General features: G+C 39.6%; 1 protein-coding gene and 1 long non-coding RNA gene across 2 annotated transcripts; one reads left to right on the top strand and one right to left on the bottom strand.

Moving 5' to 3' along the window:
• Positions 1–1,858: 1,858 nt before the first annotated feature.
• Positions 1,859–9,870, bottom strand: LOC123746833 (gastrula zinc finger protein XlCGF57.1). Its single transcript, XM_045728626.2, has 2 exons — positions 9,803–9,870; positions 1,859–6,655 (listed from the first exon to the last, which is right to left on the bottom strand). Exon 2 carries the CDS (start codon positions 6,589–6,591, stop codon positions 5,329–5,331), a length of 1,263 nt encoding a protein of 420 aa, XP_045584582.1. The 5' UTR covers positions 6,592–6,655; positions 9,803–9,870; the 3' UTR covers positions 1,859–5,328.
• Positions 6,663–18,904, top strand: LOC123746834 (uncharacterized). The gene is made up of 5 exons (XR_006771567.2): positions 6,663–7,387; positions 8,208–8,346; positions 11,226–11,589; positions 12,398–12,564; positions 17,881–18,904. It is a non-coding gene; the product is annotated as an uncharacterized lncRNA (long non-coding RNA).
• Positions 18,905–23,761: the final 4,857 nt, after the last annotated feature.

Genomic DNA, 23,761 nt, shown 5'->3' with positions numbered 1-23,761 from the left:
GTTAACAGATGGAATGCATTAGGCAGTGATGTGGTGAAGGCTGACTCCATACACAGTTTCAAATATAGATTTGTACACCAGCTCTCAACTGTACACCATTTGAGAGACAGGACCAAAGCTCAACCCCACACGCACAACTAGGTGAGTACACAAAGACTTCTTCTTCAAAACACACTTAAGTGGATGTCTTGAAAAGGTGGCCCTAATTGTCTCATCCCTATGATGGTTAGTGTCTCCCAAGATAATGTGTTTCATATCACCAACCACTTCCACCCTCGTTATACATTGGTGGGTACCACAACATATTGAATGATTGATAAAAGGCATCAAGTTACAAAACTTTTAAGTTTCTTTGGAACTACTGATTTACCCTGCAAACTGCTTTAAGTCAAGGCTAATAACAGTAATGATGCCAAAGTTTTATGCAACATGTAGCTCCATTCTTTGAACCTTAAAGACATTCTTAAATTCTGATGCCATCTCTCACTAAACTTTCCTCTACCTTTCCTCACAATTCCCCTTGATGATAATCATAACTCAAACATTATACTGTACTGTATACAATAGTTATTTCATTATCTAAAATGACAATATAAGAATGATGAGATGGATTTACCTTTCTGGGCTTGGGGGAGCAATTTATACAGTAAAATCTTCTGTTACATCACCAGCAAATTGGAGACTTGGAAACTTTGCAAGTGCTTTAAATAGTCTTATTAAATATATTTTAGTAAATTGTTATAATTTAAGGTTATAATTAATCTATATTCAAAGGTTAGAAATTTTGTGTTTTCCAGCATCTGAAAGAAAATTGGGAAACATAAAAATATGGAACAAATTTTGCACATTTGTCAGTTCAGGTTTTCACTACCATACTCATCAGTTACTAGAAATTACAGCCTTTGTACAACCCCAAAATAAATCCTTGATGCTCACACTGCCTTAGCAATAAGTGCTGAAATTTGTTCAGTTTTATACATTTCTTTTTAAATATTACTTTTAATTCAATTGTTGAATAATTTTCTGGAATATAAGATTACTTAATAAAATATTACTAATTATGCAACATAATTTTTTTTTTACATATTGCAAGTCAAGTAACTTGGTCCCAGTTTTCTGGATTCTTGAACTTATCCTTGCATATACTGTACTAGGGTGGTACTCATCGTTGCCCAGGTCTGTCCGTCTCCCATCTATCCATTTAGCCATCTGTCTATCTATACATACATCCAGCAATCTATCCATCCATCCATTTATTCCACCCCCTCGTCTTTGAAAACATACCCTGTATTAAGTATCCTTAGAAAATATACCCTGTATTTTTTAGTATACCCCTGTATACTAAAACAACTGTATTTATATTACAACATCATTAGCATTTATATTTCATATGTTCATTAGCTGGTCACTTTTCTTGGTAAGGAATTGAGGCAGGGTAAGAAATTCAGTTATGGTAAAGTTAATCTCTATCTGTCTCATTGTTTACTCTGATCTGAAATGCAGTGTTCAAGAGAGAACTCAATAAACACCTCTAAAGGATACCTGATCAACCAGGCTGTGATTCATACGTCAGGCTGCGAGCAGCCACGTTCCAACAGCCTGGTTGATCAGTCTTAGCAACGAGGAGGCCTGGTCGAGGACCGGGCTGCCAGGGACGTTGAGCCACAAAATCATTGCAAGGTAACCAAGGTAGCTGACTGCAGGTTCCGGAAATCTCAGTACAGGTACCTGTTATCCTGATGCCAGCCTCACATATTGATAACTTGTAAATTATTTGTACTTGCCCCAATATTTTCTTGTCATGATTAATTTTTAAAGTTAAATATATATATATACTGTATATAAAGAAATACTTGAATTAAAAAGTTTTAGTGCATTATTTATTTATTTACAAAGGCAAAGCAATTCCTGTACATGGGAGGCAGTGATAGTCATTTTTTATTAATTTTTTTCTGATACATTAACCCTTTAAAAGTGGCTATCACCAAAATTTAACACCTCATCTGTTCACTCACACACACACGTCAGCAATTTCAAAGCGTTATGACAGAGTGCTGGGAAGACAGGACACCACGAGCATAGCTCTTATCCTGTAACTACACTTAGTATGATTACCTAAGGTAATTACACACACACACACACACATGCATACACACAGTGCTGGTGGATGAGTGGACAGCACGCTGGATATGTAGTTTTGTGGTCCGAGGTTCGATTCCCGGTGCTGGCGGAAACTGATGGACAGTTTCTTTAACCCTGATGCGCCTGTTACCTAGCAGTAAATAGGTACCTGGGAGTTAGACAGCTGTTACGGGCTGCTTCCTGCAGGTATGTGTGTGTGATGAAAAAAAAAGGTAGTAGTAGTAATAGTTGATTGATTGACAGTTGACAGGTGGACTGTGACCACTGGACAAGAGGTCTGGGAAAGGAGAGTTGACTATAGGAAACAAATATTACAGAAGGATAAAAGAATATCTTGGAGATGTACTGTTTTTCCTCTAAGTTTGTTATCCCACTGTATAAGAAATGATGGACTTAGTCAAATGTAAATGCAAGGTATGAAGATAATTTCATGCCAACAGTAAGTATAAAAAAAAAAAAAAAAAAAAAAGTTGGAGGCAATATAATAGCTCATGGTTTACTAGTGTGTCAGGAAGCAAAAATGAAAAGCAAGAGGGAGTGGGGGAAGGACAGAGGAAAACAGGAATAGATGCAACAGAGCTAGGAACGAATACATAAATATAAGGAGAGTATTGAAAAGAAAATATGATAATGATATTGCCATCAAAGCAAAAAAGCAACCCAAATTACTAAATAATCATATACAAAATCTCCATGGGAACTTTTGTTAGCATATATTAGCAGTCCCAGTGGCGCTGTGGTAAAACGCACCCAGTGCTTCTCGAATGCTTTAACTGGGGTTTGTAACCTGGCCGGGGAGGATTGGCGCCCAGCCAATCCTTAATTGTAGCCTCTGTTCACCCAGCAGTGAATGGGTACCGGGTTGTTAAACAATTTGGCGAGTTGTATTCCGGGGAAAAATTTGGATTACTTGCTTATGGGGGTTCTGGGAGTTGTTCTATTCCTCACTATTAAGGATCTGCCTGAAATGCTATGCGTGCTAGTGGCTTTACAAGAATGTAAGAACTCTTGTATATATAAATAAAATAAAATATATAAAAAGAAGGAAAAATGACAGTGAACGACCAAGTGACAAGACTACAGAAAACGGGAGGTGACGAGGAAATCTGTGAGGTACTGAATGCCAGTTTCCATGGAATGTTCATAACCAAGGCTAAGCAGCTCCCATTGTTAAGAGTTGATGACCCTATATGAAAGACTGTCAAATATAAAGGTGACAGCAGAGGAGGTAATGAAACAACATTGGATGCAACTAAAGCAGTTGGACCAGACAATGTATCACGGTGGATACTAAAACAGGCAGCGCAGGCCCTCGGCGTGCCTTTAGCTAGGATCTTTAATTAATCACCTATGTAGGGAGAGTTGTCCAGTTGCTGGGAGAAGGCAAATGTGATACCAATTTTCAGGAAAGGAGGTAGAGAAGATGCACCTAACTACAGACCAGTAACACTGACAAGCATTCCCTGCAAAGACCTTGAAAATAACCAGGTTAAGACTAGTTACATACCTAAGAGAATTAGGTATGTAAACACACCAACATGGGTTCAGGGAAGGGAAATCATGCCTAACAAACATTATGAATTCCATGATAAAGTAACAAGAATAAGGCAGAACAGGGAAGGATGGGCAGATTGCACATTTCTGGACTGCCAAAAAACCTTTGGTACAATACCATACAGGAGATAACTATACAAACTTGAGAGGCAGGCAGGAGTAAGCAGAAATGCCCTAACATGAATAAGGAATTACCTAACAGGCAGGAGCCAGTGTAACAGTCAGGGGGCAAGATGTCAGACTGGCAAACAATGACGCTTGGAGTACCTCAAGGATCGATGTTGGGACCAATTGAACAAATCCACAAGGCCGTGGTTCATTTGATGCATCACGTTATTGTGATTTCTGTGTGTACTGGGACCAATTCTATTTCTATTCTAATATACGTAAATACAGGTCCACAGGAGTTGTCTCATATGTCAATGTTTGTTGATGACACGAAAATTAATGAACCGAGTTGTGATGCATGAGGATTGTAGGATCCTCCAAGAGGATTTTAATAAATTGAAGAGATGGTTGAAGAAATGGCTACTGTAGTTCAACATAAGCAAGTGTAAAGTGATGGAAATGTGAACAGGTGACTGTAGACCAAAGGAACAGTACACAACGAAGGGAAATGCCTACCTGTGACGACTCTAGGAAGAGCCCTAGGAGTGGATGTAACACCAAATCTAAATCCAGATGCACGCATAAAATAGGATAACATCAGCAGCGCATACTCTACACTAGCAAAAAGTCAGAACATCATTCAGGAACCTAAGTAAGGGGGCATTTAGAGCACTTTACACTGTCTATGTGAGACCAGTCTTGCAGTATGCCATCACATCATGGAGAAACCTGAAGCCCCCACCTGAAGAAACATGTAAGGAAACTGGAAAAAGTTTCCTTGTGTGTTTCTATACAAGATTTCTGACAAAGTTCACATATAGCATTTAATTTTGAATTAATATCTATGTAAAATATTTATCTCTACCATAGTACAAGAACTTGAACAAAATTTATTGTGTGTGTGAGAGAAAAGGAGGGGGAAGGAAGACAGACAATAAAACAGACAAGAATGAGGACATGGGTAACTGTTCCATGTAAACTGAATATGTTAACTTCATAACATGGCAAGTGTAAAAATGAACACAGGGATATCTGGCATGACACTTATGGCAATGAGAAACAATGATTGTACTGTTCTAGATGTAAACTGGAAACACCACTCACATGACATACACAGTACAATGTGAAATACACATTTAGGAGGAGAGTTCTACATGTATAATAATTGTACAAAATGCACATAAATAATTAAAATATACTTCTGTATGATACTTAAGATATAATTATTCTGTCACTAGGATTTCCTTTACTTATTACATATATGCATTGAGCAAAACAAGAAAATACATATGGGTCTGGTAAGATGCTCCAGAATGTTGTGATTACTATACCGAGAACCTTTTCTTACATATTATTCTTTACCAATAATCATTTACAAATTGATAAAATTTTACAACGTAACAATTAGAAAAAAATGAGTAATTAAATTTAAGAATTGGAAACGTAAAATGTGATTACCTAAGTTACCAGAACCAAGCATATTTTAGTGTTTAGTCTCATTTGTGGACCAATGAGGAACATTTATCAGTCATGTTCAGCCTTTCTGTGTTTTTTGAGAGACGAACTCTTCCAGAACTGTGAACCACAATCTGGACATTCTCTAGGTTTTCTGTCCATGTGGCATTTTTTGTGAGCCCGTAAGTATGACCGAACTCGGAATGCTGCACCACACTTTTCGCATTTGAAAGGCTTTTCACCTGTATGTTTTCTCTCATGTACAATAAGAGCCTGTTTCTGTGTAAATGTATCATCACAATATTCACACTTTAATAGGCTTTTACCGACGTGCACTTTTTGATGGCTATCAAATTGGAATTTATAAGTGAAATTTTTTTCACAATGTTGGCACTGAAATGGCCTTTCCCCAATGTGAATACGTTGATGGACAATTAACTGATTGTTACTCTGAAACTTCTTATCACAAAACTGACACTGAACACTCTTCAGACAAAAGTGACGCTGTATATGGCTTCTGAGCAATGTTTTACTTCTAAATGTAGCCTTGCACACTGTACAGGGGTATGATTTTCCTACCACAATTGTGTGTGTTAATTTATGAATCATCAAGGCGTTCTTATTCATAAATTGCATATGGCAAACTTCACATTTACTTGGCATATTGTTCATTTGATCCTTCATTAAATCCTCTGTGTCCTTCTCTTTTATTGATACTCTTTCATTTTCTGTACAACTATAAAGTTTGTCTTTGCCTTTTTCACCATAAACTGGAACTACCAGATTATTATGATTATCATGTTTGTTTTTAACATAGTTTCTTCTTATTTTCTTTTCTGGGTTGAAAATTTTAACAAATGGTCCATCTTTACAAGTACGTTTGTAAACATCAACATCACGATAACGAAAAAGTTCAGATATGAAAGGAATCTGATACAATATCGGCATCGCTGGATTTTGAATCATTTTCTTATCACCCTTTTCTTGTCCATTTTTATAACTTGGGTGGGTGCCATTCGTCTCCAAGTGACAGTCAGGCTCCAAAATCATGTCACATTCAACACTGAGAAATTCCACAGCATCAGGCATTTCTTCTTTATATGTTTGTGTATCACTGTCAGGAATTGTCTGTGGCTCACTCTCCTCAGGGCCTTCACTCATTTCATCATCTTCCTTGGCCACATCACTTGATTCCTCCTCGATGACTTCGACTTCAGAATCGCTGTCCTCAGAGGACTGGTCTTCCGTCTCATGGTGTAAATCTGTTGCATTAGCCTCTAGAGAGCTGTGTGTTTCACTGTGTAGCCCATAACTTTTAATGTGATAGTTCATTGTGATAGAAGGTTTGCTTGTTGTTCTGCTAACTAATATCCCAAGTAGTACCACCAACACCAACCTACACAAACAAGAAAAAAGACTATAATTAAATTTAAAACTGTTATCATGCAACACTAGTATAATATACAGTATATACTAGAATCAGGCATTTAGAAAGAAACTCAACCCATTTCAGCTATAAATTATAGCTATACCAAATATCTTTTTTTGCCATCCTAATGTAGTTTGATAGCCTAGTATAAACAACCAAGTGTGTGAGTGTACAAGTCAACTCCCTCACTTGCAACACAAAACAATTTTGTTATAAAAAATCTTTTATTCCCCTTACTTTAATGCATATTGGTGGTGCATATGCTGCATCCTTGCAAATATTCTCAATTATGGTGAAGCTGAACAAAGCTAAACACCAAGTTGAATTTCTTAGCTTCCTGAATACTCCCTCTGTGATATTTGTGTTTCTTTTAGGTTCATTAAAAACATTCATTCTTCTCTCAAGACTTAACAGTCTATGCTTTCATCTGATTTATTATCTGAAAAAAATCTTTTAATTGCCTTTATACAATAATTTTCTAATATAATTAAGAAAAATGCTACTACAATTCTGTCTAGCCAAAAAATGGCCTAACACTGAACTGTATCCAGTCAAGTATTAAAATGAAACATAAATGTACACCAGCCTCATTCAAGCAATTTTCTTGCAGGTGGCATGTGCAGTTTGCAAAATATCACTTGCATACAACTAGCCACTCTATAAACACAACACAACAGGCAAAATACCCTGAGAATAGAGGTACAGTATCTGTAAAAGGTCTAATACAGTAATACCATTATATTTCTTAGTGCTAGTACAGTACTTCTAGATATAAATCCCTATATCACACTGATTTTTTTGTTTTATGTTTTTTACTAAACATGAATAACAGATCTGTTTGTACTCATATTTGACAATTTTACAATTATTCAGCTGATATCTGATAAATCTATTATACTTTCCCAGGCTCAAAACTGTATTTGTCAGGATCAATCTGCATTTGCCAATATTTCATTCATTGTTAAAGTCTATCTTAATCATTCTGTAATGATCCTTGATAAAGTATTTCTCACTATTTCAGTGTTGTTAGAAAACTTGTTAATGTTGTTGTTCCATCCTGTATCTAGGCCATTAACATATGATAAGCAACAGATCTCAAGACAGTTACCATCAGCCCATTGTATCTGATCAAACAGGTTGTAATTCATGTCAGGCTGCAAGCAGCCATGTACAACAGCCTGGTTGACCAGTGCAGCAACGAGGAGGCTTGGTCGAGAACCGGGCTGCGGGGATGTTGAGTCCCGAAATCATCGCAAGGTAACCTCAAGGTAACCAGCCCCACAGACATTAAAGATTGCAACCCAGCCTCAGGACAAACTAGGCAAAACTGTGGCCATTCCAAAAAAAACTCATTTTACCAAATATAACAAGGTACAGCTGGCAGTTAATAAATGTGAATCATGTAAAATGCATTTGATCTACTTGTAGAATCTACTTGACAAATGGAATTTAATGTGAATAAATGCTATGTTATAGAAAGCTGCCGGAGAAATATAAGAAAATTCACTTTTATAAACAGAGTGGTGGACGGCTGGAACAAGTTAGGTGAGAGGGTGGTGGAGGCCAAAACCATCAGTAACTTCAAAGCGTTATATGACAAAGAGTGCTGGGAAGACGGGACACCACGAGCGTAGCTCTCATTCTGTAACTACACTCAGGTAATTACAACAAGTCACAGTGTTCAGGACAGGAACAATGCTTTGTGCCACCTCTACCAGATGGCAGCAGATGCTGGGCTGCACTTTTCAAGGCCGTGATACTACTTTTTAATGTAAAAGTACTGTATAAGGTATGCTGTATAGACCTAGATAAGTATTTTCAATGAAGGTCGACTAAAAGCCATAAATCACAGTGAATGAGAATTTTGTTGTTGATGAATTCCATAGCCAGAATGTTGGAAGAGGTCTGATAGGCTAGTTGGATGCAGAACATTTCGTACTCAAGATATTGTAGTTTGCCAGCTGATTATTTGCTATATTAAAACATAACAGCACAACCTAACAATATATATATACATTTTAATTATTAGAAAATGAGCTATGTGTGAAAACACCTGTACACAATTTGACCATACCCTGGCTAGGCTAGATTGTCACATTAAGCTGGGTTGACTCTAAAACTGTGTGCCTTGTAGCATAGGGCATGACCATCATCCACCAGTTGTCAATGACAGTGACTGATGCATAGCCTAGATAATGAACAGCATCCACCAGGTGTTGTTGACACTGGAGCCAGCATCAACCAGGTGTTGTTGACACTGGAGCCAGCATCAACCAGTGTTGTTGACACTGGAGCCAGCATCAACCAGGTGTTGACACTGGGTCCAGCATCAACCAGGTGTTGACACTGGGTCCAGCATCAACCAGGTGTTGACACTGGGTCCAGCATCAACCAGGTGTTGACACTGGGTCCAGCATCAACCAGGTGTTGACACTGGGTCCAGTATCAACCAGGTGTTGACACTGGGTCCAGCATCAACCAGGTGTTGACACTGGGTCCAGCATCAACCAGGTGTTGACACTGGGTCCAGCATCAACCAGGTGTTGACACTGGGTCCAGCATCAACCAGGTGTTGACACTGGGTCCAGCATCAACCAGGTGTTGACACTGGGTCCAGCATCCACCAGGTGTTGTTGACACCGGGTCCAGCATCCACCAGGTGTTGTTGACACTGGGGCCAGCATCCACCAGGTGTTGACACTGGGTCCAACATCCACCAGGTGTTGACACTGGGTCCAGCATCCACCAGGTGTTGATACTGGGTCCAGCATCCACCAGGTGTTGATACTGGGGCCAGCATCCACCAGGTGTTGACACTGGGGCCAGCATCCACCAGGTGTTGACACCGGGTCCAGCATCAACCAGGTGTTGACACCGGGTCCAGCATCCACCAGGTGTCATTGGCAGCAGCTGTCACGGGGGTCTAGGAAGTGACTAACTTTTCCAAACTAAAAATCCATGTATTTCCTTGACCTTGAATGGCCGTTACCACTAAGACTAACCACAGCTCTGTAATCAAGACGTGTCCTTCAGCCACACCTCACTTCCCCTCATGTATCACTTCAAACTGATATTAATACTAAACTAAGCTGAGAAATAAGTGTCTCGACTCACTAAATATTAGTAATTATCAAGCTGGCACCGACGCCATCCCACCCTTGTTTACAGGCGTTCTTATATCCAGGTCAAGTTAAAAATATTGTGTTATTTTTTATTCAACACAAATGATGTTAATTACATAGCAATATAAATATTTCACAAGCCATATTTGTTAATAATATAATTAAGAACTTTTCGTAAGTATAATATAGACTTATTCTAGTAAAGCGTGAAGTAAACACTGGTTATGTGATGAGGATATATAAACAAATACATGTTATTGTTGCAGGAGAGGAAATTTTTGCTTCAAGTTATTAAATATTTTATTAATGTGGTTTTTATAAACATATAAGTTCAGGTGTAATAAAATTCTTTACGGTGCCTATCTTTTTTGGATTTGGTTAATTTATTTAAAGATATAAATGCATTAGATGGCCTCACAGGTATTGTAAATTAGAATAATTTAAGCATAAAAATTACATTTTTTTTTTACTTATATATTGTACTGCCATCTATCCCATCGACTTAGACTAGATGATACTTCAACGGCCTCGCTTCTTGCATGGTTGGTGTTCGATTCTCGGCCGATGGTCTAAATAATTAAGTGGTTGGCTAGCCTTAGTTAATTTGGTCTTTATTGATGAGGACAGGGCTGTATTTGTAATAGAGGCCACAAGTGTAGTTTGAACCCGGGAGGAAAGCGAGGCTCTGTTCTGTGGGGCTTGAACACTTATAGGTGTGGGACGTGTACTGATGATGTTGTTATTAATTTAGGGGCGACGACGATCGACGGGATGGGTATGGGGTGCATAATTAAGAAAGGAAATGAATTGAATTGGATGCGCCCCGGAGTACCCATATAGGGTAAGCAAATCCTAATGACGAAACGAAGACGCATAATCACTAGACACTAAAATGCCTCGCGTCAAAGAAACGTACAGAAAGGCAGATGATAGGGGAGCCCCAGGAGTCCCTCAGGGTGACAGGCACCAGCCCCGCCCCACACAGAGAACACCGGGTAGCAAACCCAAAAACTCGGCCCTCAGCTAAAATGCAAAAAGTCATCCGGTGTCCTCCAGAGCAGAAGCCAGCCGCCCACCACGACTGAGGGCACCGTCACCCCTGCCAGGAGAACCAGCCAGAAAACGTTCAAAATCTATCATCAATCCTGCTGTTTACCCGATGCGATTTTTTTAATTTCCATAAAAAACAAATAAAAGTCATCAGGTTCACAACATACAAGTCAAATTCTGACGTATTAAAGTTTACACAAGTGGGTATATGACTTACAGTCCACTTAACCATGTTCAAACCCATAATTCCAAACGTGTTTACATTTATATTACTGCTGTATGTTTATATATATATATATAATTATATAAGTATGTATGGTGCATGTGAGATGTGACATCACTATTGTTATGACTGTAATCCCTAGGCAAGGTTCGGATTCTGAGTCGAGAGCTTCGGCCAGCAGCAAAGACGCACTCATAATCTTCAACGCACTGTACATTCAAAAATACAAACGAAGCTGACTATATATACTGCAGTGGCGTGCACAGCAAGGCTCGGGTCAAGCTAGGCCGTGTGTGGCGAGGAGAATATGTATGGAGGGACGGCGTCCGAAGCAGTGTTCGAGCAAGGCGGGAAGACCATCATCAGCTGAGAGCGGCGTTGGAGGCTCTCGCCAGCAGCAGGGCGGCGGCTCCTCTTTATTTACGTTATTTACCTGTTATATGTGGCTTGTGCATGGTTATGTGACGTGTGACATTTCAAGTGTAACTCCCAGATAAGATAAAGAAGTAAGTACACACAGCCAGTCACTGTGAGTGGATGTTGTTGACAACAGTTGAGGTGTTGTCACTAGGGTGTTCTCCGAGGATTTAAAGTGTTACAATTGTTCCGAATACTTTTCTTAATCGTTTCTTGCCTAACAAGATTCTTAAACGTGCATAGTGGCTATCAGCGAAGAGTTTATTGTTAATTTTTATTATGCTCCTCGTACCCATTCTGTGGGGCGGTAGTGGAATAGATTAAAGGCACATAATGGGCTCAGGGAATGAACCCCCAAATTCCTTTAACTAAGCAAACAAAGCTTTTGATAAACTAGTTACAAAGTTATTATATTAGCAAAAGGTTCGAGGATAAGAGTAAGTAGTCTGTAGGCAAAGCAATTTGCTTATGTGGTGAGCTAGTTTCATAATTTGGTTTAACATGAAATTTGGTTTGTTTATTTACCTTCCCCTTCCGTCGAGTGGGCAGCGGTGTGGTAAGGTTACATTCACCCTTATTTACTACTTATCAAATCAAATCAAATCAAATGTTTATTTAGGTAAGGTACATACATACAAGAGATTTTACAAAGAGTGATGGATTTATAGATAGGGCTAGTACATATAATGCCTAAAGCCACTATTACGCAAAGCGTTTCGGGTATGAAAAACTTAAATGACTAAAGCTTAATACTAAAAGACTAAAGCTGTTAACCTACAGTTAGCAAGCGATATTTAGAACAGAATTTCTGGTAGTTGATAATTTTAACTGAAATATTTACACATTTCTTAAACATTCATTATAGAGCTGTCTCTAAATCCATGAATCTTTTTTCAGACTATCATATAGTGACGTAGTGAAAAGGGCGCAGTACCCTAGGATCGGAAATTCTGCTTCAAGTTCAAGTTTCTCCTGCTTCTCTTGAAGATATCTGGAGAGTAGAGGGTTTCAGCCTGGTGTGACCTCACTGTAGACGAAGTACCCTAGCCGTCTCGCCCTTCAAGGTAAGCAATACCTTGAAACTCAAGTGTCACACCTGAGCTGCTTATATATGTGGTTTAAAATGTGAATATTAATGAGGTGTTATATATGTGGTGTTTGAGGATTGAAATGTATAAAGGCCAGTGAGTAGTTCGCTCTCGTTCATTACAGGTAAGTTACCAATGACCTCGCTGGACAGAAATCAATTCCAGGTACGTTTCGATTTCCTTGTTCCCATAGGATTTTTTTTTCTCATTTATATAAGTAGTTACAAGGCTGCGTTCACACACAATTATTCTAGAAATACCAAAGCTATAGGGCCGTCAAATAATTTTTTCTTGGCTTTGGAGGCAATACTTTGTCATAATTATTATAGAGGTCTCGAGGTCATGTAGCAGGGTTTTGCGAGTATAAGAACCATCCACTTCAGCCATTGACACAGTAGGATAACTCCGCCTACTATTATGAAGCCCTATTGTGAAGGTTCTTGTTATCCAGCCTGTCATTTTTCTTGCAGTGGTGACGGCTACTTTATTGTGTTCTTTAAAGGTAAGGTCTCATGCCTTGATTACACCCATATCCTTTACATTGCGTATACATTATATGGTATGTTTTGACTGCGTTTTATACGTGGTTTCCGTTTTTATATTTTTTTCCATAGCGCAGGAGCTTGAATTAGTTCGTTAAATATCGTATTATTTTGTGTGGCCTATTGAAAGACCTGATTTGCATCAGTTTGGAGGTTTGCTGTGTCCTCTATGTTGCCTACTCTCATAGTTTACTCTCATAAAAATCGTAGTGTTAACAAAGGATGATACAGTACTATAGTTTGTGTCCTTGTCTAAGTCCTTTATGAGAATGCGAAAGAGTACTGGAATAATCACCGTATCCTGGGGGGACTGAACTCTTAATGGATTTTACTGTATTGACTATTACACCTAGCCTAGCGAGGCGTATCACGGAATCCGCCTCGCTTCAATACAGGAATAGGCTTCACTCTGTATTCTGATTTAGTTAGCGAGAACAATTCTATCCACTAGGATACAATAGGCTTCACTCTGTATTCTGATTTAGTTAGCGAGAACAATTCTATCCACTAAGATACAATAGGCTTCACTCTGTATTCTGATTTAGTTAGCGAGAACAATTCCATCCATTAAGATACAATAGGCTTCACTCTGTATTCTGATTTAGTTAGCGAGAACAATTCCATCCATTAAGATACAATAGGCTTCACTCTGTATTCTGATTTAGTTAGCGAGAACAATTCCATCCACTAGGATACAATAAAATTCTTAACAAATTAAATCGACAAACATTTATATTACGTAAAGCTCTGAAACCTAGAGTGAATTTAATATTGGATGTTGTATTGGAAATATGGTATTAGCATGTGCTGGGAGAGAGAGAACTGGCGGTAGCAACTCTTCCACAAATAAAGCCAAACAAACAAAATGAGCTTTATGGTTGAACAACTTGAGACCAATTAAACTTTTTATTTACACTTGGGAGCAACAGTGTGCTATCCCTCACAACTCTGAGCTACAGTTAATCAATTTTTTTTCCTACCCAACAGCGAAGCACATTTTCCCCTTCTTTGTCTTGTGATATGAGTTGATGACTGTGGTTTGGGGGAGAGGGGGGGGGGGTGTTGTGGCCCCTTGGCCTGGTTGTGGGTTGTTTTATGGCCGCGTTGGCCTGGTTGTGGGTGGTTTTATGGCCCCGTTGGCCTGGTTGTGGGTGGTTTTATGGCCCCGTTGGCCTGGTTGTGGGTGGTTTTATGGCCCCGTTGGCCTGGCTGTGGGTGGTTTTATGGCCGCGTTGGCCTGGTTGTGGGTGGTTTTATGGCCCCGTTGGCCTGGTTGTGGGTGGTTTTATGGCCCCGTTGGCCTGGTTGTGGGTGGTTTTATGGCCCCGTTGGCCTGGTTGTGGGTGGTTTTATGGCCCCGTTGGCCTGGTTGTGGGTGGTTTTATGGCCCCGTTGGCCTGGTTGTGGGTGGTTTTATGGCCCCGTTGGCCTGGTTGTGGGTGGTTTTATGGCCACGTTGGCCTGGTTGTGGGTGGTTTTATGGCCCCGTTGGCCTGGTTGTGGGTGGTTTTATGGCCGCGTTGGCCTGGTTGTGGGTGGTTTTATGGCCGCGTTGGCCTGGTTGTGGGTGGTTTTATGGCCGCGTTGGCCTGGTTGTGGGTAGTTTTATGGCCCCGTTGGTCTGGTTGTTGGAGGTTTTATGGCCGCGTTGGCCTGGTTGTGGGTGGTTTAGGAGTCGGCAAGCTGGAAATCTTTCCTAACGATACCTGGTGTACATATAATAATAATTTATTCACAAGAAGGTACAATGGGTTGGTGAGATACATGAGAGTGGTATTTGTACATTCTTGCAAAGTCACTAACAAGCATAGCGTCTCGGACAGGTCCTTAATCTAACATATCAGCTAAGATGAATGGGGTACATTGTAACAAGGTTTTATATCAACTACAGTATAAATTGACAGTGATTACACTGGTAAAGATTCATGTCTTAAGTACTAATATTGGGGGAGTGGGTAGTACAAGATACAGTGTGAGTTTGAAGCACATGGTAGGAAACTATGAGGATAAAATCAGATACTTTTTAGTTTTATTTTTGAACAGGGAATTGGTTGGACAATTTATTAATTCGTCAGGGAGTGAGTTCCAAAGACTGGGCCCTTTTATTTACATGGAGTGTTTGCACTGGGGATAACAAACATATTTATTTCTGGTGTGGTGCTCATGGGTTCTATTACATCTATCAAGGAAAAGTTTCAGATCAAGATTAGCATTTAGGAACAAAGTTTTGTACATGTCAATAGCACATGAGAATGTTTGGAGTATATGTTTTAGCATGTTAAGGGACTTAAACAGAGGGGCTGTGAGTTGTCTGAAGACAGAATTTGTTATAGTTCTGATAACGTATTTTTATTGAGTGATGATAGGATTGAGATAATTTGCAGTGATTGAACCCCATGTACACATACCGTATGTAAGATAGGGGTAGCTTAGCGCGTAGTATAATGGGAGGAGAGCAGAGTGGGGAACATAATATATGATTTTAGAAAGTATACCGTCCGTTTTTGAGACTTTCTTCGGCTGTGTGTTGTATGTGGTGCTGAAGTTCTGTCTCTTGTCTATGTATTGACCAAGGAACTTTTCCCTATTTTTATTGCTAATGTTAACATTGTCTATCTGAAGTTGAATTTGATTTGATAATTTACTAATAAGTACAATGTAATAAGTCTATGTTTACTGTGAGTTTGTTGGTTGACATCCATGAGTGGACTTTTTAAATTCATTATTAGCAATATTATTTAGTGTGTGGGGATTGGGGACAGAATAGATAAAGGTAGTATCGTCAGCAAATAATATTGGTTTAACATTTAAGAATGTTAGAAACATTGACAAATCATTAATGTATATAAGAATTAGAAGAGGTTCTAAGATGCTGCCCTGTGGCACTCCTACTGTTAATGGTAGAGTGGGGGAGGCTATGCTATTGATGGCTACATATTGGTGTCTGTCACTGAGATAACGAATATAGTTCAGAGCAAGGCCTCAGATATCATAGTGGTGAAGTTTTAAGAGGTAGTTATGGTTTACAGTATCAAAGGCCTTTCTCAGGTCAATGAAGAGGCCAATTGGGAACTCATTTTTGTCAATGGCTGTGTAGATTATATTAAGCAGACTAATTATGGCAGAAAGAAACTGAAGAATCATTGGTACTCTTTTTGGAACGCATGCCAAACTGGCAGGGATTTAATATATTGAGTTATTCAAAGGAATAGAGCTCTCTGTAAATAATTTTTTTTCAAATAATTTTGAAAATATAGGTAGATTTGATATTCTGTAATTATTTATGTCACCTTGTCTCGCCTCCTTTATGAACTGGCGTCACTCTTGCTTTTTAATATCAGGAAAAGTATGACACTAGAAATTTGTTGAAAATAACAGAGCCATGGGTAATGCAAGAACAGAGGCAGCACCCATTTATATCATAGATGGTATTTCATTAATGTTCCCAGCGTTGGTTTTAAGCGATTGAATTATGGATAAAATGTCTGTCGGACTGACTGGTAAAAGGAGTAGGAAGAGTTAGAACAGCTGCCGATGAGATATGTAGGAACATGTGTCTGAGTCTCTGGGATTTTTCTGGCAAGGTTAACACCAATTGATGAAAAGAAGCTATTGAATTCGGTTGCAATTTCTGAGTCTGTTGCAAGTGTGTAACCATCTTAGCAGAGTCTTAGCCGTTTGTTATGGGATTGTTGTTTAAATCCTAGGATGTTAAAAATGGATTTCCATGTACTTTTCATATTTCCTTTAGCTTCTTTAAATTTATTCTCATAAAAGGAAACTTTGGCTCTTAGTATTGACATTCGTATATAACTCGCACAGGAGAAGAGCCTCACTGAGAGTGTAGACATATCAGACATCAAAGCTTAGTTTTTCTTCTGCGTGTCTCGGTTTTCATTCTTCTTTCGGATACTTCTTTAACATACGTGTTCCAAGACATTTATACGTGCCTAGGATACTTCTTCGTGTCCACGGTTACTTCTCCGTGTCCCAAGATACTTCTCCGTGTCCCAAGATACTTCTCCGTGTCCCAAGATACTTCTCCGTGTCCCAAGATACTTCTCCGTGTCCCAAGATATTTCTCCGTGTTCCAAGATATTTCTCCGTGTCCCAAGATACTTCTCCGTGTCCCAAGATACTTCTCCGTGTCCCAAGATACTTCTCCGTGTCCCAAGATACTTCTCCGTGTCCCAAGATATTTCTCCGTGTCCCAAGATACTTCTACGCGTTGCGCGATACTTAAGTCATTGTGTCGGGGGACATGAAGCCATGTTATACATATGGTACATGTTAGGGGCGGGAGGGAGGGCCTCAGTATAAGTCAATCCCTAGGGTCGAATTACTGACCCTCCCCCCCCCCCCCCACCCACGATGCAGCCCCACAACAAGCTAACTCCTGGGTACATATTTACTGCTAGGTGGATAGGATGGATATTACGATATCAACACTTTATATGGCGTGAGGTGTGGTGATATCGACGCCATCTATGGACCTGCACGCCAACTCCAAGGTATTATGTAAGACAAAGACAATGCCATCTGTTGGCGGAGGTGTGGCATCTGTGACAGGCTCCTGTTCCATACCTCAGGAGGTGAGGTCGATGATGATGTCCTCTGGTGAGTGAAGTAACGATATCAACGCCATCTAGATTGTGCATTCGATTACATTTTCAAGTTCCCCGGTAAAAGGGTGCCATCCAATGTTCTCCTTGTATACTTTCAGTCTGGCTAATGACTTTCATGTCCACAGAGGTAACGTGGAGTGTCTATTGCACTGTGGAAGTTCACCTCGGGCAGTCCCGAACTCCTGACTTGTTCCTGTGAGAGGACAAGTGGCCGCCGTCGGTAGTAGCAGTGTTGTGTGGACCGACGTACCCGGGATTAGACCAAGAGGAGTTACAAGACGACAGTAGCGGCCGTCTGCTGAGAAGTGCTGCTTGTGTGTTGCTAAGGACTTCTGCCAGGGTGTTTAAGGACCACCAGGGTGTTTAGATTAAGGACCTGCCCAAAACGTGATGCATGCTAGTTATTGTTAGTTAAATGTTAGTCGCACACCCTCCGTCACTATGTGATGGAGTGCGAAACGATACGTGAATTCAGAGACAATTCTATAACATGTTCCAGAGATGTGTAAATATTTCATTAAATTGATCTGCTACAAGAAATTATAGCCAAATATCCCCAGTTTGCTAACTGTAGGTAGTAACTAAGTGATTGTAACCTATCCACTTAGGTGTAACCTATCGATGGGGGGGGGGGGAGTGTGCAGGACAAACATAGCAATTGTAACACTAGATGTCCACATTGTAACACTAGATGTCCACATATGTCAGTTGCTTAATTTAGAAACTGTACTTGTGGTCGATCTCGAACTCATTGATGTTGTGACGATATATATATTGAATTTTGTAACTAAACAAGATTGTAACGTGTTTAGCTAAATGAATTATGGGGTTCAGTCCCTGAGCCCATTATGTGCCTCTGTGACCCTTTCCACTATCACCCACAAGATGGGTATGGGGTGCATAATAAATGAACTAAACTGTTAGCGCGTGTTGCTGAAGCCTCTGCCAGTGTGCTTCTGGAGAGCAGATGTTGGGTACTGAGACATCGTGACGATACGGTGTGTGGACTGGCCCATGTTGGAGGTGAACCCGCCGGTGATTACCATTGAGAGTGAACGACGTGTACTTGAAGATTGTAGACTCACCGGGTTTTGAAGAACACTATAGATGTATTAAGTGTCCTGTGTGAAAGCGACACTGTGTACATAAATGTAGTTATACTTCAATAGGTAATATATTGGTGAAGGTGTAATTGCGTCTTATTTACCCATTTATTTCTTGCACAATCACTTGCTACCGCCAATTCTTGAGAACTTATCATTGACTTGGGGTGAGAAGAAGTGGCCCTAAGGCATATTACTCAGAAAGAACCCGGTTACTGGCTCAAGCAGGCCGTAACAATGCATGAGGTGAAAAGAGACGTGCCCAACCATTTCTGTGCCTCCAAGGATTCGAACCCGAAATTCTCGATTGTGAGTGGAGAACGAACCCGACTGTACCACCGGGACCTGAGACACTTATGCAGGAGACAAACCCTTTCACTGATACTAGTGTCACGTATGATTTATGTATAAAAATAATACGAAGGGAGGGGGGTATGTAAATACACAGGCCCCTAAGTTGTGTGTATGTAGATACACACAACTCTCACTACGTTTGAGTAAAATTACCAGAAGAGCTTCAAAGATCAGTGTAATCTCAACGACCATACAGAGGTTCTCAGGAGTAAAATCCCCTTGGTTCTCAGGAGTAAAATCCCCTTGGTTCTCAGGAGTAAAATCCCCTTGGTTCTCAGGAGTAAAATCCCCTTGGTTCTCAGGAGTAAAATCCCCTTGGTTCTCAGGAGTAAAATCCCCTTGGTTCTCAGGAGTAAAATCCCCTTGGTTCTCAGGAGTAAAATCCCCTTGGTTCTCAGAATCCGAACATGTTTTGAACACAAACTGTTCTTAAAATGTAAAATAAAAATATATACAAAGATTTTTGCTTAGCGTAGTGAACCCTTTAAGGCAAATGTTGACCTTATACGTGAGGTACAGATTACCACAAACCTCTGGACGGGTAATATACTCGACACTTCACACTGGAGAGAAGCCATACTCGACAGTTCACACTGGAGAGAAGCCATACTCGACACCTCACACTGGAGAGAAGCCATACTCGACAGCTCACACTGGAGAGAAGCCATACTCGACACCTCACACTGGAGAGAAGCCATACTCGACAGTTCACACTGGAGAGAAGCCATACTCGCCAGCTCACACTGGAGAGAAGCCACCAGCTTGTGACCAACGTACTCAAATATTTCACTGCAGAAATAGTGGCGTTTCACATTTTATGACCTTGTAATATACCAAAATGCCAACCAAAGATTAAAGAGGTTAATTTGAACACAGATTCTCTCTCTCTCTCTCTCTCTCTCTCTCTCTCTCTCTCTCTCTCTCTCTCTCTCTCTCTCTCTCTCTCTCTCTCTCTCTCTCTCTCTCTCTCTCTCTCTCTCTCTCAGGCGTGATGGTGGAGATGTCAATACCATCAGCTGTGTAGTAATAGTTTAATTAGTAGTGATGGTTGTATTTGACACACTATTACCTTGTTTAGCTGTGGTGGCTGGGGTGATGGTGTAGGGGAAACATATCACTCCCCTAGCTGGCCTTGTTGACACATCTACACCATAACATCATCAAAAACACGCCAATAAATAGTTACTGTACTGCAGGTTATCTGTAAATGGTGAGTGTAAATTTTGTCAGTGCTCGGTCAGAGAGTGGAGAGGCAGGAAGCAGTTTTGGACCCGAATATTAATAGGTATCGGGTGAAGGCCAGAGGCACAGTTGTAGGTCATATGTGAACAATGCAATAATAATGACGTCTGGTTTGACTGGTAGCGTCGGCCATTGTCACCACTTATTTTATAACACACACACGTTGGGTATGGTATTGATGTGATGGTGCACAGGGGTGGAGACTGTGTCCAGTAGATCATGTGTGTGTGTGTGTGTGTGTGTGTGTGTGTGTGTGTGTGTGTGTGTATGACGAAAGTTAATACGTGGTGAAAAGTGTGACAGTGTCAGAGCACGGAGGAAGAATTGAAACAGGAATTTCCTAAAGTACTTTCGTATATTATTACATCTTCAGAAGGATTCCTTCTGAAGATGTATTAATATTGAAAGTACCTTAGAAAATTCCTGTTTTAATTCTTCCTCCGTGCTCTGACACTGTCATATATATATATATATATATATATATATATATATATATATATATATATATATATATATATATATATATATATGTGTGTGTGTGTGTGTGTGTAACTCGAAAGGAAACTGAAGCAAGAAATTAATTTAATGCTCTCGTGTTTATCAATACATCTTCAAAAATACAAACCATGAAATACAATACTTGAATATATAGGCAGGAAAAAGGTAACTTGTAAGGAGAAAAAACACTGATATTGTAATATTAGCTAAGATAAGCAGAGGAGGAAACTGCAGAAGACCTAATGACCAATACTTGTTTATTTCCAAAAGCAATATCCGTAGTGCGATAGATGTCTTTGTAATTTGTATTAAAACAAATCCAATAATGTTTCTATTGAAAATGATTTTACAGTTTGTTATTAAGGAAGACCTCTCCCATTAATTTGTTGAGAATTTTCTAACAAATGGATAGAACTTTTTGGCCACTTCTTACAGAATATTTATGCTGCGAAAATCGAAATGTTAAAACTTTGGAAGTTTGGTCAATGTATAATGCATTACAATCTTTACAGTATATTGTGTAAATGATAGTTATCACTACGAGGGCTGTTTCTAACTAGTTCTAACAGTATTAACATTAACAGTTAAAACAGTATTAACAACAGTTCAATCAGTATTAACAACAGTTCAAACAGTATTAACAACAGTTCTAACAGTATTAACAACAGTTCTAACAGTATTAACAACAGTATTAACAACAGTTCTAACAGTATTAACAACAGTTCTAACAGTATTAACAACAGTATTAACAACAGTTCTAACAGTATTAACAACAGTTCTAACAGTATTAACAACAGTATTAACAACAGTTCTAACAGTATTAACAACAGTTCTAACAGTATTAACAACAGTATTAACAACAGTTCTAACAGTATTAACAACAGTTCTAACAGTATTAACAACAGTATTAACAACAGTTCAAACAGTATTAACAACAACTGCTGCAATAGTTAGTAATGACAACGTCTGATCACAGACATAATAACATAGGATAAAACACCCACACATGTATTCATATCCTTACATACAATACATAAATACATGTATGGCTTTTTGATCCCGCTCACAATAGCGGTGTGAATGCTAACAATAGCAATATTAACAGCCCCAAGAGCGGCAACACGGCCCAGAGGTCGCGCGTTGCTTTTGTTTAAAACATTTTAATAGTGATAATTATGTTAATTGTGTTTACTGATTGACGAGAGACTGCCGACATGTTGGATAAGTCCTTCTCGCCCTCAGTTCAAAATAATATTTTTTTTTTCTAAAAAAATATTGGCTCAAACTTTAAATTGGCTCACCGCTGTGCTAATTACCAAACTGCCGACAACCACAGTTGCAAAAAAAAAACTGGAATAACGACGCAAACAATGAAAATAAAACTGACCAAACAAATGCAACAAGAACAAACACAATGACAGGACAAATACGTCAATTAATACAAGTTAAAATCGTTTGAGGAAACTGTGACAATTACCACCAGTGTTGCTGTGGCAACACTGGTGGTATTACCAGTGTTGTGGCAACACTGGACTGGTATTACCACCAATGTTGTGTTGACTTAGTAAGCTGGTCCCCGCTAACTTTGCTGTATACGAATTATGTTGTTTAATCCGCTACGGAGGTCCTCTGTAACTCTTCCTGTAGACCAGACCTCAACACACACACACACACACACACACACACACACACACACACACACACACACACACACACACACACACACACACACACAGGAAGAACAAAACAATCGATGAGAAACAAGAAGAGGTCACGGAAGTAATTATTTGTAGAGCATTATTATGAGGAGGGAAGGAGAAAGAACAGAATAACTGATGTGTGTGAGTGTGTGTGTGTGTGTGTGAGAGAGAGAGAGAGAGAGAGAGAGAGAGAGAGAGAGAGAGAGAGAGAGAGAGAGAGAGAGAGAGAGATACATTTCACTCTATATAATTCCAGCAATGTAATTACTGTCATATTTGCCTGCCAGCCAACGTCAGTTATTAAAACGTGGCTTATTTTGTGTAATGTGATGAAATATAGCTCTCTCTCTCTCTCTCTCTCTGTCAATAAAAACACACTGGAAATAGCCCATTCCTCGCTTCATATGGAAATTATACTCCGGATTTAATATAATTACAATTAAAATAAATTTCTGATGTTCATATTTTCATCTGTATATTAATAACACTTTCCACCAGTTTGAATGAACCAGAATTCCCGTATCGTAAACACGGAGTAACTGTTGCTCTTTGTAGTAAACAAAGATCAGCTGTTGCTTGTGGTGGTAAACACAGATCAGCTGTTGCTCGTGTTAGTAAATAAAGATCAGCTGTTGCTGTCATTAGCAGGCAAAATAAAACGTTTTACTGTTAGCATTTAAAGATTTAAACTTTAACACGGAACTTAATTGTATGGCATTAAAAGTCTGTTCACTTGCGGCATTTAAACATAATTTCTGCGGGCATTTAAATTGTTATCACACACACACACACACACACACACACACACACACACACACACACACACACACACACACACACACACACACACACACAGGGCCGGTGGCTGAGTGAACAGCACGCTGGACACGTAATTCTGTGGTCCGGGGTTCGATTCCCGGCGCCGGCGAGAAACAATGGGCAGAGTTTCTTTCACCTTGATGCCCCTGTTACCTAGCAGTAAATAGGTACCTGGGAGTTACACAGCTGTTACGGGCTGCCTTCTATGTGTGTGTGTGGGGGGGGGGGAAATTGTAGTTAGCAACAGTTGATTGACAATTGAGAGGCGGGCCGAAAGAGCAGAGCTCAAC

This window comes from Procambarus clarkii, chromosome 93 (genome assembly GCF_040958095.1).
Source record: "Procambarus clarkii isolate CNS0578487 chromosome 93, FALCON_Pclarkii_2.0, whole genome shotgun sequence".
Classification (NCBI taxonomy): domain Eukaryota; kingdom Metazoa; phylum Arthropoda; class Malacostraca; order Decapoda; family Cambaridae; genus Procambarus; species Procambarus clarkii.
The sequence above is the reverse complement of the archived record's forward strand: the minus strand, read 5'-3'. Positions and strand labels throughout refer to the sequence as shown.